Source organism: Strix uralensis, chromosome 3 (assembly GCF_047716275.1).
Source record: "Strix uralensis isolate ZFMK-TIS-50842 chromosome 3, bStrUra1, whole genome shotgun sequence".
NCBI lineage: Eukaryota > Metazoa > Chordata > Aves > Strigiformes > Strigidae > Strix > Strix uralensis.
In genome coordinates, this window is record NC_133974.1 from 83,754,061 (window position 1) to 83,773,645 (window position 19,585).

General features: G+C 36.2%; 1 protein-coding gene across 10 annotated transcripts in view; it reads right to left on the reverse strand.

Annotated features, from left to right (window-relative positions):
• Positions 1-3,884: 3,884 nt before the first annotated feature.
• Positions 3,885-19,585, reverse strand: part of SIPA1L2 (signal induced proliferation associated 1 like 2) — a 151,010-nt gene continuing 135,309 nt past the window's right edge. For 3 of the 10 annotated variants that reach the window (XM_074863136.1, XM_074863138.1, XM_074863135.1), the window contains 5 exons: positions 15,389-15,520; positions 8,814-8,900; positions 7,786-7,909; positions 6,002-6,083; positions 3,885-5,124 (listed from right to left, as the gene is read on the reverse strand). In XM_074863136.1, coding sequence (XP_074719237.1) covers positions 4,978-5,124; positions 6,002-6,083; positions 7,786-7,909; positions 8,814-8,900; positions 15,389-15,520 — 572 coding nt within the window. In that variant the 3' untranslated portion in view covers positions 3,885-4,977. The remainder of the gene's footprint in view (positions 5,125-6,001; positions 6,084-7,785; positions 7,910-8,813; positions 8,901-15,388; positions 15,521-19,585) is intronic. The other 7 variants (XM_074863140.1, XM_074863137.1, XM_074863142.1 and 4 more) reach the window with 5 other exon arrangements.

Here is a 19,585-nt window from a genome sequence, read left to right on the forward strand (position 1 = left end):
ATGACTTTTAATGGCACTCGAGATGACCTGCTCCATGGCCTTCCCTGGCACCAAGGTCAGACTGACAGGTCTATAGTTTCCTGGATCCTCCTTTCCGCCTTTCTTGTAGATAGGTGTCACATTTGCCACCCTCCAGTCCAATGGGACCTCCCCAGTTAGCCATGATTTCAGGTAGATCATGGAAAGCGGCTTGGCGAGCACATCTGCCAACTATTTCACCACCCTTGGGTGTAACCCATCCGGTCCCACAGACTTGTGTGCATCCAAGTGGTGTAGCAGGTCTCTGACCACCCCCTCTTCAACTGTGCTGACCTCAGTCTGCTTCCCCTCCCCATCTCCCATCTCACGAGGCTGGGTGTCCAGGGAACAGCTACTATATGGCTACTACTAGCTTAATTCTGTGATGCCATATAGCAAAGATTCCTTTAAATATTGATGGTTAGCAGAGGAAAAAGGCTCACGTTAAAAAAAAATGGAACAAATGATATAAAACTATTTCCCTAGAGAAGTAAATAAAATAGAGAGGATTCTAACACTGATATGTTTGAAACCTTCAAGTGATTTCTAAAATGGAAGGCTATGAGCAATTTGGCCTGTTTATCCCATTCTCTGGTTCTGCTATGTCCCCATAAGTTGGTGCAACAGCCCGCAATGTTGGTCATCTGTCCAAAAGCAGAATCAAAACAAAACCTAATAAAATGTTCTCTCTATTCCCCACCCCTCTTTTTTTTTTTTTTTTTTTTTTTTTTTTTTCCAGTTGCTTCCTTAGTGAAGGTTTGGGAAATCTGCTACATACAGTTACTTTAGAAATACACATTCTTGCCTGCTTGCTTTACCCATGACTCAAAAACTGATTCAGAAAGCTAGTACTATGGTAAGACAGTGAGTGACCTCAGAGTCTGCAAAATAGTAAAGATTTACATTTGCAAGGCTGGATGGATCTGTACCTGCCTCGCTTTCTGTTCTGTAGCCACCATGGAGAACAATGTAGGAGCAAAGACTGCAAAACATTTAGGTCCTGCCTCTCTATGGCTTTGTCTAAACCCACACAGACCTGCCCCTGGCTGTCCAGACCAGGGATCTACTGAAGAAATGATCCTTCTGGCTCCTGTGCCACTGTATTCTTCTTGAGAGAACATGGTGAAGGAGTGAAATAAAGGAAATGCAAGGAATTGAATGAAAAATACAACCTGTGTGCATAGAGAAAAGAGCCAAGATCAAGATTTATATTCCTGGCAAATTTATTTCTACGTTTACTGAAGTATACCTTTCCCTCTCATTTTGCACGATCTGCTTCCAAACACACAGAAGCAAGCTCTTGAGTTGAAAGACATTCTTTTTCTTCTAGTCTTTGCTGTGGAAGAGAGAAGCTGGGGTGAAGAACAACATGTTTCAGCAATAACTAATGGTTCCGATGGTTTCAATTTGTACAGTACCAATCCCTGAGTATCACTGACTTTCTTATATATTAGAACCAGTCAGCACAGAGAGCTCAAGAAATGTTGCCACAATATAATGCACATAGCAATTCCTTTTTCCAGACTGAAAATTGTTTTCCTAAGCAACTGCTCTACAATAAGCTAGTTTGTATTACAAATATTTTAAACATTTTTCCCACATAACTGGATTTTAGGCACATAAAAAGATGAACTACTTCGAAAATTTATATTAAATAATACACAGAGGACATAGGTAGCTTCTGTATAAAGCTATCACATGCCTAAACCACAGTATGACTATGCTCTCAAGAACAGAAAAAATACCAGAAATTATCCCTTGTGTTTGTAATAATGGTCTCAGAAAAAACTATACATAATACAGTCCACATTGTGAGAAATGTCTCAGTCAGGATCCCTTCAATAAAGATCTACATATAAATTAGGGTGCCTTTTTTACAAAATGCTCTGCTTCTGCCTTAATTTTGCCATGTATTTGTCCCTTTTACAGAAGTAAACACCCACGTTGGCTCACATTTTTGATTTCTGCATCTCAGTACTTCACAGCACAGCCTGCTGTGCTGGGAGGACTTTATTGACATTTAAATTACTTCCATATTACTGTTTTAATTCAGATCACAAACACATCTTTGGAGTGAATTTCCCAGTCATCCCCACTTACTCTGCTTTGGTTCATACAGATTGGTCTCAGCTTTGTCTGGAAGCTCTGTGCTCTGTGATAGTCAGAGCCCACCCAACACATGATTTCGGCCACTAAAAGGTGTCCACTCATGGGACTTGACAAGAAAGAGCCTGAAAGATTTCCTCCCACCCCCAAAACCTGGGTTAGAAACACTAAATTTCCCTAGTGCTCCACACTAGTTGCTTATGTAGACTTAGCCTTTGCCTCCACGTGTTTAAAACAGGTATTTTTTGCTAGCAAAATGTCTCCAAGAGGATTATTCTTAAAAAAACAGTTAATGAAAATGTTCAATTAAATGTCCTTTACCTGTCAAAATTGTATTATGGTGTCTGATAAATGCTGTGTTCACATGTCATTAAAACACAACAGCCAGACTGAAAACTTTTTCCCATGGTGAAAATTACTTAAGGAAGAACCATGTGCCTCTGACACAACTGCTTTTGTTAGCAAAGGGAGTAAGAGATCTGTAGACAAACTTTTCTGTCAATTTTGGAAAGAAAATGTTTTCAATTGGATGGGAAAATAAGAAAGATAAGTACTGAAAATCCTTTTTGTGCAGGTAGTTATAATGATGCTTGTTTTCAGTAACTGAGAGATAAAGACCTAAAATGACTACTGGACTATAAACTCTTATACAAACCTAATAGCATCCCTTCAGAACAAGCTTGTTCTCAAGTTCATCTCAGTTAGCACTGCTTTTTGAAGTGGACAAACCAATCCTCACAGAAACATGTTCACAGACAAATTGCCTAAGTTGTTCAGTGCTGTTATTTGGCAAGGTCTCCAGCCAGATGGGTTTGCTAATGACTCCTGTAAGGTGTTTAAATCAGAGTCTAGTGTAACACGTCTGCCATGTTTAATTACTCTGTTAATACAGCTTAATGGACATTGTTTGGTATGTAAAAGTCAGAGTTTTTGATGAAGAATACAAAGACAAAATAGTCTTTTTCATTTGAATGTAAGGATACCAAGGCCTTGATTATCTGCCCGTGTATAACCTTGCCTAAGAGCAGTCATTCAGAACAATTGTTACAGCAGAGGCAGACATTTGTTCAACTCACAAAACATTTCTTAGACGATGTGAACTAACAATGGACACAGAATTTTACTTGCATCAGTTGAATATATTTTTTAACTATTCAACAATTTTCTGTAGGTCTGCCTGAATGCATTCGCTGCTGAAAGGAAACTGGGATACAACCATGATCTTGAACTGGTTTTTTTTTCCTCTCAGATGGATAACTCAAATGTGCTCATTAGCTTCATTTCATTTTGCAAAACTGTACTTTTTTGGTGTAGACTTTAAGCTCAGTACTATACATAAAACAGCTCATATATGCTAACACTGCAGTCAGATCCTCAATTACAGGCACAAGAAGATGGCAAGCTATTTGCTACTGAAACTAATGTAAAGTAATATGAGAAAACTAGACCCCTTTTGAAAAATTTCTTTAGGACGTATTTTAGGGTTAAGCAGGTTTTTTTGTCCTAGGTCACTAATCAATGACTGAACAGTCAAAACAGCTTTCGATCCTTGACCTGTGAAGCCACCTCCTCAGTTATAGGACAGGACACACCAAAGAAATTAACTTTGATAATGTTGACAGTCCCTCACTGGTAACAAGGGCTCCTAAGAGCTCTGGGGGCATTGGACTGTCTCTAGATTGAGAACCTAGAGAGCGGGCTGAACAGAAACCTGAGCTATTATTGATGTCAGTGATTATAGATAATACAAGATGAAATCATTCAGGTTTAGATTTTTAACATTTATTAAAAAAGCAGGATGTATGTTCATTTCAAATCAAACAGTTAAAAATGTTAAAGCATACAAACAAATCAATTGTGTACTAGCAGCATCCAATTGTTAGAATTTTCTAGAACTCCTCAGTACAGTCTTGGCAAGCTAAAAGTATTACAACTTGCAACCAACTGACCTCACCATAGTGCAGATAAAACAAACTTTATAAAAACAACAATTTAAGGTTAAATAAGCTTAAATAAAGGTGTTAAATACAAGACACTTGATCAAAGCTTCTGTACAAAGATAAACAAATTTGGCATTGTACAATTGATTGGCTGGCTCACACCATACATGATTTCAATAGTTAAGCAGTATAACTGTTTAGCTGAACATCAACTATACAAAAGTAACTGAAGTTGGGAGTGGGCTAACCCCAGTGAGCCATTTACAAGGCATGTGTATTTTTAGAAAATCAGAACACTGTTTATATTCAGGCACCATTTGTTCCTGCAAATAAATAATCTCTAATGTATCTGCATCCAAACTAGTGTTAAACACATCAGTGCTAACATTTTATAAACACAGCTTTGTGACTATTCACTATACCTCCATTCTTATTGCTATGACAATGTGGACTGTGGAAATAAAACTACTGTACATACAAAAAAATAGAGCACCTTTTAAACATTAAAGTATATGTCTGGTTATTCTTTTTATCTTACAATACTGAAGCCCAAGCTAATGTAAATTGCTTTAACATCTTCACCAGCGCACCTGAAATGCAGGAACTAAAACCCCAAATATTCCTCTTCAGGCAAGCCCCATCCAGAGCATCTTCTAAAAATGTCTAAAATGACACTAAGGATTTTTTACATTCATCTGCACACAAACAAATATCTGCTATTCTCTGCTTTCTTCATATGAATTTAAAGACAGATTACCACAGTTCCCTCTCCTTTTCAAATGAATAAAGCTGGATAGAGAATGTAGCAGAAACACCTAAAATGGATTGTGAACACAGTGAAATTATTACCCCGCTAATTCAAAAAATACAGCTGTTACATTGTTCAAATAAGTATTTTCCAGGGGCCCAGTCATTAGGATTTTTTGTCTATCGTATTGAAAAACCATTCTGTAAATTTCCTCAGTTGAGCAGCTGCTGTTTGAGACTCCTCCTGAAGCCTCATGTTATCTTGTCTCAGATGCTGTACTTCTGCTTGGAGAACTGCCTTGTCCTGTTTTTCCTGGTTAACAAAGATACAAGTTGAATAAAGTGAGTAGTCATGATGACAGCATTTTTGTTGTTAACATTTCTGTGCAAGTCATACAGCTATGTTTTGTTGAGCTCCCTAATCCATTCTGACAACTACTAACTGTAAGTTAATTCCCCAAATGTATTCCAACTTCCTCATTCAGAGAAAATATTGCAAGCTAAAAAGAAAACTAGATGCTACTTTAATACAAAAATTATAGTTTACTCCATTTAACAAAAAAAAAAAAAAGTGCTAAAAGGATAAGCAGCTTTTAGCTATTACAAATCATATGTGAGAGCCCAAGTCATAAGGAATTGATTTCAAGCATACATTAGTGAAGAAAAATACCTAATTTCAAAATTTTCCCTTACATGATTACTTTCTTACCAAAAGCAGTCTCATTTCTACCAGTCCTGGCATTGTCTCCAGCTCAGAAATTAGACAGAAGTAAGACACAAAGCAAGTCACTGTTACATGATCAAGATACCACAAGGCAACAAGGACGACAAATCTGGAGTGTTAACTACTTAGCTGTAGCGCCCGTGTCCATATCCCTACCTTTTGATAAATCTAAAGTACCACAAATGGAGATAAAGTGCCTCATTCTTTCTGGGGTATGACTATATGTAGGTCAGTTATTCTGGAGTAAAGACCCATAAACTAGTCAGAGCCTTGGGGCAACTTGTTCACATAACCATTTCCACAGGACCTTCTGCACCTCAGTGTTCTGATCAACTGCTGGGCTCTACCATTCATTAATTACACTGTCTAGTTTAACTGATGTACTTTTTTCAAGCCCTTGATGAACTCTGAATAAAAATATAACTGTTAAAGCCAGAGGATAATAATTTCCCTAATGATCTCTTACCTTTCTCAGGTCAGTTTGTAATTGCCGGAGGATGACTTCTAGCTGGTTTACTTTTCCAGTCAGAGTACTTGGAGCATGTTCCCTGTAAAGGAAACCACTATCTTCACTCTGGGTTAGTTAAAAACATTTTCTCCCCCAGCTTTTGCAGACTAACACTTTGAGTGATAGCAGAGGAAATAAATCAGTTTAGGCAGTTAGGAAAACACAGACAAAACCAGCATCAGCAAAAGGCTGTTACTGAAACACAAAGCCATTGCTGCAGTATCTGAAATATGACATTGCCTCTCATGCAAATCAGGCAGAAATTACAATGATTCTTAAGAAGAAATGTTTTAGGAATTATTTGCACATACTCTCACAGTGCAAGTCAAACCTGCTGCTAAATAGTGTGCGGAGCACATTTGTTAACAAGCTGCTTTCTGATAAGGACTGTACTAATCTGAAGCAAACTGCAGCAATAAGGACTGTACTAATCTGAAGCAAGCTGCAGCAACAATTATTGCAAACCAAAAGTGCCTTTAAGAGTTCTTTTGTCTGATCCGCAGTTGTGTAATTTCCAGTAAAGGATAAACCTATGGCTTTATGGAGACAAATATTTTGTTTAAAGGTCAAAACATATGAAATATTGCCATGGGTTAATCAAATGCATGACTGAAGGAAAATCCTGAGAATAGCTTCTGTTTCCTGTATGACAGTAAGCACTGTGGGAGACAGTTTCATATACGTTATAGATGAAACCAGCCATAATGTGAATCATTTTGTCCAGAAGAGAGATGCTGTAGAAAGAAGCTTTATATACAAAACTGAATCAGCTGCTTCATGCAAGTGCACAAATCTGACAGATCTGCTGATGTTAAAAGTGGAACATCTTTAACAGTCTTTTGCAGTCCTTACTGATCACTAGGCTGGAGAAAGGTGTGGACTTAGAAGTCATTAAAATAAATGTGCTTTACCAGGTAAGTAAATTTGTGTAAAATTGGTTCAAATTAAAATGTGATAGTCTAACAATCAAGAAGACTTTTCCTTCCATTTCCTGTTCTTCCATTCCTGCAGCTGAAGAGCAAAACTAATCAAAGATGTGTTTTTCTTTTAAAGTGTGCTAGTGGACAGATTATACTGCTAAATCTGTGTTTTTAAGAAGTATACTCCTCACAGCAGGGAAGACGGGGGACGGGGGAAGAAAAAAAAAAAAAAGAGAATAATCTCTCCCAGAGCACTGAGAAGAATTTGAAGAATTGAGCAGTTTGGCATAAAAGTTTCCTGCAGTCCTCAGTTACAGGTTCTCTTGATTAATTTACCTCTGTATAAATGAAAAATTATGGATTTGCAAGTAGCAAATAGTTGCAAAAGATAGGTAGGAACACCTGTTCAAGGTCAGAGACATTTGGTGCAGATAAGGTTATTGCATACTACAGACCTGAGCTTCTGTTATCAGTTCTATTCAAATGAAAATAGAAATAAGCGTAACACAAATTATTATTGTATAGGAGAAATACTGTGAAAAATTTCATTAGGTGAAACTCTGCACCTAACCGTACTCTGCATTAGAGGCCTATTCTACTGAGAGTGCTTTATCTGACTATACTACAAATTTTCTAGATAGAACTGCTGAGGTTGATTCCAAAACCCATCATTTTTCAAAATTAAAGACATGATTGGTCAAGGTAACAGGTCTGCCATCAAATAGTAGTGAAACATGCATACACGCAATTTAACATGCAACATTAAGAGAAAATTGCTTCTTAAAATATTTTTGTAAGAAATACGCTTTAATTCTGACATACCCAGTAGCCTCAAGGAAATCTTTTCCATCTGTGGGACTCTCATCCAAAGGTAACTCTTGTGTTCCTTCCAAGCCCTCAGCTTGCTGCATATCATTCAAGGTGCAAAATGATGCTACTCTCTGATCTGTAAAAAAGTAATGTAAGGATACGTTTAAAGCTGGACATATGCACAAAATAAAAGGCTATACACAACCATTATCCTGGTTTAGTTAGAGAAATGGATGTAAGGTTTCTACATCACAGCTTTGAAGATAATCAGCAGATGTAAAGTATATTCCAGCTAGTTGGCTTCCCCACATCTGCATCCAAAGGCAACCCCAAAGCAACTTTTTGTGTCTGTCAGCAGAATAAGACAGATTTGTTTGGACCAGTTAATGATATGAACAGTAAATTGGTCTTGATGAAATCTGCAGAAAAGCACTGAATTCGGGGCCACAACCAATGACAATAATAATTCAGGAAAAAGGTTTGCATTTTCCATGGACTTTAAGCCATCAGATTCCTCAGAAATCTGCACTGTTCATTTCGTATTGTTTTACTGTCTCAAGCATTTGCAGAACCTAATGGTAATCTGCATACTTGAAAAACAATAAATTCACACTGTTTTTATCAATTGAGGTTTTGTTATATATAGTACTAAGGCATGCTATTATCTACATTGGATTCCACTAGAACATAATCTAACAAACACAGATGTAATTACCTATGGATATACAGTGTGGTTGCCAAAATACATCAGTCACCACATAATAGAAGTATGCCATGCAGATCATCATTGCACAGAACAGGAGTAAATGATGCATTCATTAGGATTTAATTTGTCTTCTTTAAAAAAAAATAAAATCCATATTCTGTGAAGTTTGATTTAATGTATGTCTTCAAACAGAATCCATGTCTGTAGGCTTGTATAAATTCTGGAGACAACATGCCTGCCTTGCCCTTTCTCCCCTTGCTCTACCACCCCACAGTCCCAAAGCTTGCATTATCATGCAAACGTGCAAACATAGGAAATATTAAAGAAAGTTTACAAAAGGCAAAAGTCATCAATCCCAGACCATCACCTAGAAACGACGTGTGATGACAGAACGGCCCAAATTCTTCATCTGAGTCAAAACCTGGAATAAGATTTAGAATGTTCCTATAAACAAGACAGTCCATCTCCACTGGAGCAGCTGTGGCCTTCACGTACAGCGCACACAGTGGGATGGATACTCCCCGTGCAACTCATGCTGGCTCCCACTCTCAGCCTTGCAATGCCATTTTTACACACCACCATCATTACAGGAAAGCATGAGGTGTCATGCCCCATGTCTCTAACAGTAATACCCAGTATTGCAACACAGCATGACAACTTGGTGTGATACGTAAAAAGACAACCCTCCAAACTCTAAGCACCCAAAGAGCGAATACAGGCCAGATCATTGTAACTAGGAGGACATTTTGGGTTAAAAGTTCTACCAAAAAAAAAAAGGAAATCACTAAAAAGCTCTTTAAAGGGATTTTTTAAATGAATAGTTTTAAGGAATAGCAAAGATTGACAATTCATTCTATAATACAACAAAGAAAGTTGCATGTCATTTTTTCTGCAATTTTAAAGACCACAGCTCATTTCCCCTGCTTTTATCCTAATTTCTGACTAGTGATGGATCTCAGCAAATACGAACATGACGTTTTCATATGTGCTGACAATAAGGTAAGAACGTAATTTTCAACACATAATTTACAGATTTGAAACTTATAAAGTTGAATAGATTTAGTTAGTACAGATAAACTAAAACTAGTGTCCCAGATCAAACACGGTATGTAGGCCAGAAGCAAGAGTTTGTAAACAATCAGTTTGAAGTACATATCTAATTATTGATTTCACCTTTATACTGTTCACATTTTCATTACTTCATAGAAGAAAACAAAGCCAGCAGCAAATGTTATACTGTTGCTATTTGTTCTATGGCCAACAATACGTGACATGTGACATTGTGTCTCAGAAGCAATTCTACTGTAATATAAAAATCTCCATTTTACTCCCTCTGCCAACTAAACTTAATTAAAGAGAATGGCCACTTGTCTGGTTTATTTTGTCAGTTAAAAAACCTGTTTTGCCAGTTTGATCTCCCCAGTAGGATTTGAAAGCATCTTTTTCTTGATGAATAAAAACAGGTGCAAAAACAGGTACATGCAGCTGTTAATGAAACCACATGATGCCATTTTTAAATACAATATTTTAAAATATTTGCATATTATTTCAAGACATAACAAAAATATAAAAACATGGATACTTGCAATGAAGTATAATGTGTGGATTAACTCTTTCTTTCTTGTGTAATCCCTAATGAATTTCAACTCCACATAATTTAAAAATAATATTAACACTTAGAGTAGGAAATTAATTGTTAAATCTTTTCTATTTTCCTACTATAACTTAAACATATTTTTCCAATATTCTTATCTTTATAAAATATGAAACCACATTCTTACATTCATCAGGTGAGGAATAAAAAGTCACTAAATGGACACTAATAACCAGAAGTCTCTATGTTGCTCTTCAAAGAGTAGTCCTTTAATTTTCAAAAGCCAGGTTAGTGTCAGAATCATTCTCCAAACAAGTTAGCAACACAGTAAATCTCTGTAATAACTAGTACATTAACAAGATCCTGGACTAGAAAAATATTTTGCCTTTGAATACTTTTCAAGTAGTTTTAAAGACACATTTTTATTTTTAGTAACTATATCAAATCTCCCTGATCTCCCTTTAAGTATTGATGCTCAGCAACAGTTTCACCAATTTACTATTTAAATAATAACTGTTTTTAAACCCGAATTGTGGTGAAGGTTGAACTTGTGCTTCAAAGAGCAAAATCCTCCTACTGATTTTTGTTTTATTTGTTCTTAACAGAATTGGCTTGACGTTATATTAATGAAAATGAAATCAAAGCTACCTTCTCCAACAGTCAATTTCTTGAAAGAAAAATCAAGTGTATTTCTGACTATGATGCTGTAGACATAAGTTCTGCTTCCTCCAAACTACAGTGACACTTCCTATTCAATTCAAGTGATATGTGTATACTAAACAGAAGAAAATGTAAATCGCAGAGCTCTTACTTTTATCTGGGACATCCTTACCAGACCACACATAGGACCCTGCATAGAAAACTATTTGCAAAAATATATTGTGTTTATATCAGAAGTTTAAGCAAGAGTTGACTTAGCAAGACCAAGGATGAGACAAAATTTATGTCTCACTTTAAAGTAATAGAATTATACAGTTGTAACCACTAAGAATTTGAATCTTGATTTTCATTGTTCCAGACCACTATCAGAAGCCAGAAAAAAACTCCAGACAATTCTAATATACTGCAGAGCAGAAAAGGCTAAAATGAGTATAGTGCATGAGGCACTCTCATCATTAAGGCAAAGTCTACCCACAAATATACACTGACATACACACTGAGGCAAAAAGTTACACATGCATGCACTGGAAATGACCAAATGTTAACTAAATATTTCATTTTTTCTTTTTCTAGCAGTTTAACATACTAATTTGGTTCAAATAATTATCACTCATGCTGAATGCTTCACTTCTTTCTCATCATGTTATGTGTAGCATTACTTGCATTAAACTAAAAAGATTTTAAATGAAAGTAATAAAATAATATTAATTATAGTAGCACAGATGTTTCTGCAAAGATAAACTGGCATTAAGAAACACTTCATTCTGATTGTAGACGTTCATAAAAATAACCTGGAAAAAAAATCAGAAGTTGAAACCACCTACTTTAATGAACTAAATCAGAGGCATTAGAGGGACTTTGTTAGGCTGTTAATTCCCACAATATGATTTACCAAACACTGAACAGAGTTTTTCAAGCACAATAAACCCAGTTTAAAGTAGCATAAATAGTACAAAGTTCTATTCATAATAATAATCAATATTTATGTTTGTGTCAATTCTCTTCTATAATAGTAACAGATATGGGCATCTGGAAAGGCTTCTCCTTTTGTACCCCAAAACATTGAAAAGATCCAAAATTAGTCATCAGCAACATAATACACATGTTGAAAGCCAGTCCTTCCTCCCTAACTTAGAGATCTATTGGAAGGATAATACAAAGAGAGAATTAAAAAAATACATTCTCTCCTTTTCCATTATCATTTTCTGAGATTCCTTTGTTCTCCTTTTCCTAATTCAGCTTTCCAATTTATTCTATAAACCCCCTGTCTTTATCTTTACTCAGTTCAACATGCTTTCTTTCTTTTTGCTTCTTCTCCTTTTTCACACCAACTGCCCTCCCTAAAGCCCCACCTCTTTTGCTGTGCAGTCACATCCAGTTCTATCTATTTTTTATTGTTTGCTTCAGGGATGGATACAAAAATACTACAACAGTGTATTTCTGGCATGTCAGCTGCTCCCTGGTTACTGTCTCTCTGCAGCTCCCACCAAAATAAGAGAGGGGAACTGGAAGTAGCCTATCCATGTATGAAAGAAATGGAAGGATACCCCTTGCTAGTGACTGCATGCACGCTAAAGATGGTCTCTAGATAAATATCAGAGTCAAAACTATGTCCTGCAAAGGAAGGCAGTGCGAAGACTTACATTGCACTTTACTCCAGCTTATGGACACCGACCCTCAACAGACACAGCTCAGACAAAACCCCTACTGATGCAGCTTCTGGAGCCTGTGGATTTAACCCCCGCACAGCTCTCCTTTGCATTGTGAAGACTGTCTTAGGAATAACAGAGGATTTTCAGGAAAAGTTTGAAGTAAATATTCAGCTTCCCACAAAGGTTCTTGCCAAGCAAAAGCAGTGAAAATTAAATCCTCACAAAGTAAAAAGCATTATCATCATACTTTCAATTATGACTTTCAGTAATTACTTACTCCACCCTCACAGACCACAGTTTAAAAACTGCCGTTCTACATAGGATGAAGGCTTCAATTGGATAAAAGCTAATACTAATTAACAAACAACCTAGTCAACTGTTCATTTGGGGGTGGGGGGGAGGCTAAAAATAACCCACTGTTCTTGTTACACCCATGAGTAAACTCTGAGTACGGATGATGGTAGCAAAAATCCTGCTACTACATTTAATTCTTAATCTAATTAATGCCAACATTATAAACACCTAAAAAGGCATTATTTAATATTAATTGAGGCACAATTGCATATTAAGACAGACTGATGAAAGATTGTGAGGCCCACATTATGGATGTTGAACTGATCAAAATATGTAAGTTGTCAACATACAGCTAGAGAGATCACAGGTGAAAAACCCTGACCTTGGAATCAGATTGGTAATTCTAATAAACTGATACTAAGAAAAGATCTTGTACAAATTAAAAACTAAAACGTCTTGTATCCAGGTTCTAGAACAGAACAACTTTGAAATATCAGGTTGGCAAAGCCAAATTAGAGAACAACTCTAACAATTTCTTAAATCACTATTAAACAAGTCCTATCCATTTGTGACCTTTTTCACTGAAGGTTTGGGGCAGGGGTTGGGGATGTGTGTGCTGTTTGGTTTGGGATTTTTTGAGAAGGTCCTGTATCAAATGTGATCACATTTCCATCCAGTTTAATAAAAAGATCAAAGCAGTTTTATATTCAGAAGTGGACAAACTTTAGAGCCATCCACTCTCTTTTTCACATTGATAGAATGCAGAACAGTAGTTCCAAGCTATTTTTAAATAATAAGTTGAAGCAACTCTTAAGTAAACAACATTATAATATGTAAGGAAACTGCACCTGCTAATTCATATCCAACATGTTCCCTCCCAGTGATTTTTTTATGACATGCCTATCAGTTATTCTTTTTTAAATGACTTTAAAATTGCAAGACATGGGATAAAATTGAACAAGGGCTTAAAAATTCCATTCCTTGTAAAAATTGCAAATTGCAAAACCATGAATTTAGTTAAAACATTTTATAAATCATCTAACATATACACAGATGTCTCTATTGCAGAGCCCTAAACAGAAAATAATTACACTCATTCATACGTAACTAATTATTATTTTCTACTCAAATTCTTACAATAATTCAACCCCCCCCCCTAAAACATTTCTCTCTTGTTTATCAGACCATCAGGTCTTCAGCGTTATCTACAGATATTTTCCTCCCTAGGGCAGGGCACTGTGGATAGCTATGTTGCTCTACCTCTCTCTTTCAAATTCAAATGGTAATTACATTCAACATAATATTTACTAAAGCAAAATTATTTTCATCATGATATTAAGTAGTAAAAGGAAGGAAAATGTATTAGTTTTCAAAGAAAGCTAAAAATACAGGAGCATAAACTGGTACAGAATGACCTTTTAGTCAGCTAAACTCAGAATTTTTATTAGCACTTAAAAATATTCTTCAAGTACAAAGTTACAGAGTTAATTGTTTACTGATTCAAATCTATTTTCAGTTGTTCAAGATGTCAGTAACAAATATCAGGATGTTCCCTGAACAATCAAACACAGAAATGAGTGGGAACAGTTGTCAGATTCTCAGGTCACGGTACTTCCTGCCAGTTACAACAGGCGTGTTTGAGTAGTACTGAATAAATAAGAACGCATGTACAGTTAATCAGGTTAAGAAACAATACAGTACGTTAGATTTCTAATCATCACTGTTGGCTTGGGCTTTTAACAATGCCATTTAAATCAGTATAGTAAGTAGTTCTGAAGAGCTTTTGATCAAATTGAAATTTAATCATTTCATACTTTGGGAAGGAATCAGGTGCCAGAAAACTGATTCCCATGGTTGCTTTTAGTTAAAAAACCAGAAGAACTTCTCATGACTAACTTCACAACCAGTTCTTCTTATAAAGTTATGTCCTGTATCTTATACAATGATGACTGTGGTAATGTCATCCTTATTCGCAGATACCTCTGACTTCCCATACATTCACTAATGAGAGTTAACACCAGTTAAGAATATCAGAAATTTTAGGACAGCACAGCAACCCCACCAAAACACCCCTCAGAAACAACAAAACACAAACATTCAACTGTATATACTCATATATACACTCAAACCAACATCTACCTTTCTGTGTTTGTTCATTAGGTGTAGGTTTAGCTCTCAGAGAAGCAAATGAGGTTTTTTCTTAGTTACCCTGGTCTTATAATTTAATAATGCAAACCTATAGCCTGCACCTCAAGTTCTGCTACTGGAAAACATAGTGTACATTTTTGTTGGTTTTCAAGGGCATATTATGAAAACTGCAACATCATTTGGACTACACACACAAGTTTATAAATACAATGCAATACAATAAACTCAGGGAAGTGTTACTCCCAGTTTCATTTTGAACATCTAACTTAAATGCTTTGAATCTCTCCTTCAAAGCACCTGATTTTTCCAGTTGATTACAGAAGGAACTTCGGCCCCTAAGTAGATGAATTGTATCTAAGATAGATACTGAATGTTTCATGAATACCCCAAATTTTCAGTGACAATCTTCTGCACTGAGAAGTGATACTGCCGAAAGAACTAAAGGGCTATGGAGGCAAACACCAGATTTTTGTAATTAAAAATTTGTCTATACAGTATATATTAAAAAAAAAAATAAATGTGTGTACTGAACATTGATCTTTATTCAGATTTTCCTGTTACCTTCAAACGCTCGTGCAGCATCTACCAGGTGGGACCAGTCTAGCCCTGTGGCAGTGTCTGGCAGGGGCATCAGGCCAGGATCATTGAATTTGGCTTTATCAGATAAGGACCCATCTGAGAACCAGAATTCATCTAAACAATAAACACAATAATTAGTCTTCCTATAACAATGATGTACAATTAATTTTGAAGCTGTTATAATGAACTGTAAAAAATGTATAAGCAAAGAGTGCTTATCTTCATTTCTCATTTCTGTCTTTTCCTGTTCAATACTCAGTATGGGTGAAACAATTTTCAAACTTCGGCAGAATAAGACGGGAAGGGTTTCTAAAGGGTTTTTTGTGCCACTTTGAACATGGTGTGTTCTTCGCATTTTCACGTGAATGCTGGGTGAGTAGGCAGCATCCATTCTTGAAGCATACCATATTAACCTGAGCACTGAGCAGAAAAGTTGCTAGATACTCAAAGTTACATTTTTAAGAGGGCTGTGAAACATATGAGATATTTACATGCAGTTTTATTCTGAAACTTAAATATTCCAGTTCCAGAAGCAATTTAAAAAAAATCACCTGCTTTTCTCTTAATGCATTTGTAAATTCGAGCCTATACCCAAAACTGACTTTCACATTGAAAATACTACCTTATTAATTTAATATTTGTAGCTGTACATCTGAGGATGTAAGACTTTGTGTGTGGATCTCTAAGCTCCAGAGTGAGTTGTAACGCATTGTATACTGTAGATAGATTGCATATTAATTGAAATGTACACACTATAAAGTTAGTTCAAACACAGATTTCAGTTATGCAGTCTTTTAGAAAGGTACCACAAACACACATCTTAGTAGAGAAGATGCTTATTTTCATAATTATCTAAAATATTTTTATATTTTCCTTATCTAACCATAGCAATCTTCACTCTGATCAATGTGAACACATTAAAATGAATACTGCTGAACAGGCACACAGAGGTTCTCTAAAACTGAACATAAACCAAATATATTATTTATAATCACAATTCATCTTAACCATAAACTTAGTGATACAATATTGTACTTTTATTACAAAGTATGGTCAGGAAAAAGGATTTTGCTTCAGATGTATCTACTTCTATTAAATTAAAAGGTCAAATTAGTGATTCTTCCTCAAATATTTCAGAAGGAAATTTCCATCTAGTTATTCCAGTGATTCAGACTATAATATTTGTGAGGAATATTTTACCAGGAAAACACTAAACACAAAAATCAATGAAGGAAAAAATGCACACATACAAGTGGAAGATACATTACAGTTTAAGAAAATGGCATGTTGTCATTGTCGTGATACCAATGAAAAAGAATACCAAAGTCTATTTGAATTAAAGATTTCTAACCTAAAAATCCAAAAGCAGTAGCCTGTTACAGAGCATTCTACTGCACAAAGCAATGATTAGAGCATATTATATTCTTTGCAGAAAGCTAGTTTAAAAAAAAAAAAATCAGGAACAGGAAAATGAAGGTGTGCAATCATCTGTCAAAAATTAGGATTTCCACAAAGCAAAAACAACACAAGAGAGGTAGAAATCCTGTTTACCTTGGAGTTTATCTTGTTCTACAACTTATATGAAAGATGCAGTATTGCTATATTACAATTGGAAGTGTCTTGACAAACCCCTGTAGAAATATCTTTCTCAATACCCACTCTTAGTATGCAAAAGTAGATGCTATATGAAATGAAAAATGTAATATGCATTTTAGCCATACGTCTGTACTAAGATTTTATTTTCAGTTCCTTATACATAAAATCTTATCTAAGGTTACCTTGGGGTGCAAATACATTGGAAGCTCAACATCAGAGCAGTCTCTGAACTTTTGTATATGACCTGGGAATTATAAGAATCTTATTTATGCAAGTACAAATGTTTTATACATCCCTGTTGTGGAAAATAGGCAGAATGCCTTATCTGAAAGGCTGGCAAGCCACCTTTTGGTTCTAGACCAGCAGGCAGGCCCTGAGGGACAGCTCTTGCTTTTGTGTGATCAGCCTACAGAGGCTGATTGTGAAACCTGTCAGGAAGATGTCTGTTCCCAGTGCGATTCTGCTGGCTTTCCAAATGAAAGTGTAGGAGTGACATATTCACCAGCAGTCATCCTTCATTATGTGTTGTCTTTGTGAGAACCTCAGTTCACCTTAGAGTGGATCCTACTTGGTCCTGCATAAGACCTGACAGAGAACTCAAATGCAGAAAGCCTGCCAGCGTAGAGATTCGAATATTGACAGCTCTGAAAACACAAGTGCTCATGCTGATGGCTGAAATTATAAGTGGAATAACTGAACAGGCATGAGTATGCCACCACAGAATAATTCATTTTCAAGATATAAATTATGTGTTCTTGTGCAATGGAGGCGGGGAGAAGAAAAAGAAAAAAAAAAAAAAAAGAAAAAAAGGAGCTCTAATGCTATAGGTCTCTTTGTGGTTTTGAATTTCAGAGAATATTGTTGTATTTCAGGGATGCTCTGGGTGAGATAAATTATTTCTAGCCTCCTGTATTTGCATTTCCTCCCTGCTCTTCTTACCTCGCTATTACCTCCACTTTTTCTCTGTATGACTGCCGCATTAGCAACTAGAGGCTGCCTCTTGATTTGTGCAAAGGTGGCAAGTTATGCTTGAGCATGCCCACTTCTGCGTGTCCAGGAGGAGATGCCTAATCTCGTAAACTGCTATCTTCATTGCCCACAAGATTGGTTTTGAAGCCACACAGACTTACCCCTTATTTCCTTTGAGGAAACAATGTAAGTGTTATCTTCAGTTTTAAAGATTATTTTATTTGCTGTACTCCTTTTGGCACAAAATCATTGACCTTGTGGTTTCTGGTCCTTTCAGTCCTTTCACTCTCTTCCCATACTTAGGAATTTTTTTTAATTTTTATTATTGATACATAGAAGTATAAAGCATTTTGAAGAGTCCTTATTTTCACTAAAATTATATGGTCAGTTCAGTTTCCAACAGAGCTCCTCAAATTAACTGTCATTGGTCCCACATACCTCTGTATTCAAAGAGTAACTAGTTATACAGAAAGAACAAAGATTCATCTGCCTTAACCTTTTCTACTTCGAAGGCAAGTATCCTGCTTCAGTTGGAACTGCTACTTTTATGTAGAGACTGTAGATCATTAAAAATATCTGCTAGGTACTCCTCACTTACTGTGCTCAAACTAGACATGTCATTTAACAAGTAGATTATCTCAAAAGATGCTGCAGCTGAAAGAATATATCAGGTCATATGGAGACAAAAATCCCACTGTCTGCTTCCTTCTTCTTTCCTGCAATCACCAGTTATATCTCTGTGATCCTCTTAAAACAACAGCTTCTGCCTGCCAAACCCTTCCCTTCTTCAGTATTACCTAGGATTGCCCAAAGTCTCCCTTCAAAGATGCCAGCCTGCTAGTAGACCGCCTCACGGACTTATGCTCACATAACTGTTAGAATAGTGGACATGTGTTCCCAGTAACAACTTCTCCCTTCCCTTTTGTTACTGAAAATAGTCTCATGTTTTGGTATGGTGGATTATTCACTGTGTGAGAGTCTGTAACAGACAATATATATAATCCTTTGGTTGTGTGAATTATTTAATCAACGGCCTTTATTTGCTTACTGAAAAACTGATTCCTAAACTGTTCGTATTGTACATCATCAATACACAGTGATGGTCTTCCATTTTAATATTGCTTCTTATCAATGAGGTTAGTTTTGGATTGAAGCTAACACTGGTAGAATCCAGTTTTAAGATAGACTTTCATCTAATAACATCATTGCAGATATATCAGCTGCACGTCTGGCAGCCTTTTCCCCACAGCATGTATAATCTAAGAACTTTCAGAATTTGTTAGTGCATCATTGCAAAATATTCCCTTCTTTATGACCCTCTTCACTGCAAGTATTCTGCACCTTGCTCCTTTCCTCACAGCACAGGAATGTCATGCCAATGTATCACACTTAGAGAATTTTTCTTTTCCCTTTCTTTTTGTGTTTCATAATAGGAGCGGAACACAGTGCTGCAATGTCAGTCAGACTGCCTCATGTGTTTTTCTGGGTTTCTGAATTGTGGTAGTACACTAGTTCTGTATCAGTGGTTCTCATTGTTTTCATTTTTTCCCTGCTAGTTCAAGTTGCCATGAATTTGCAAGACAGGGATAGATTTGTACCTGCAACCATGTATGG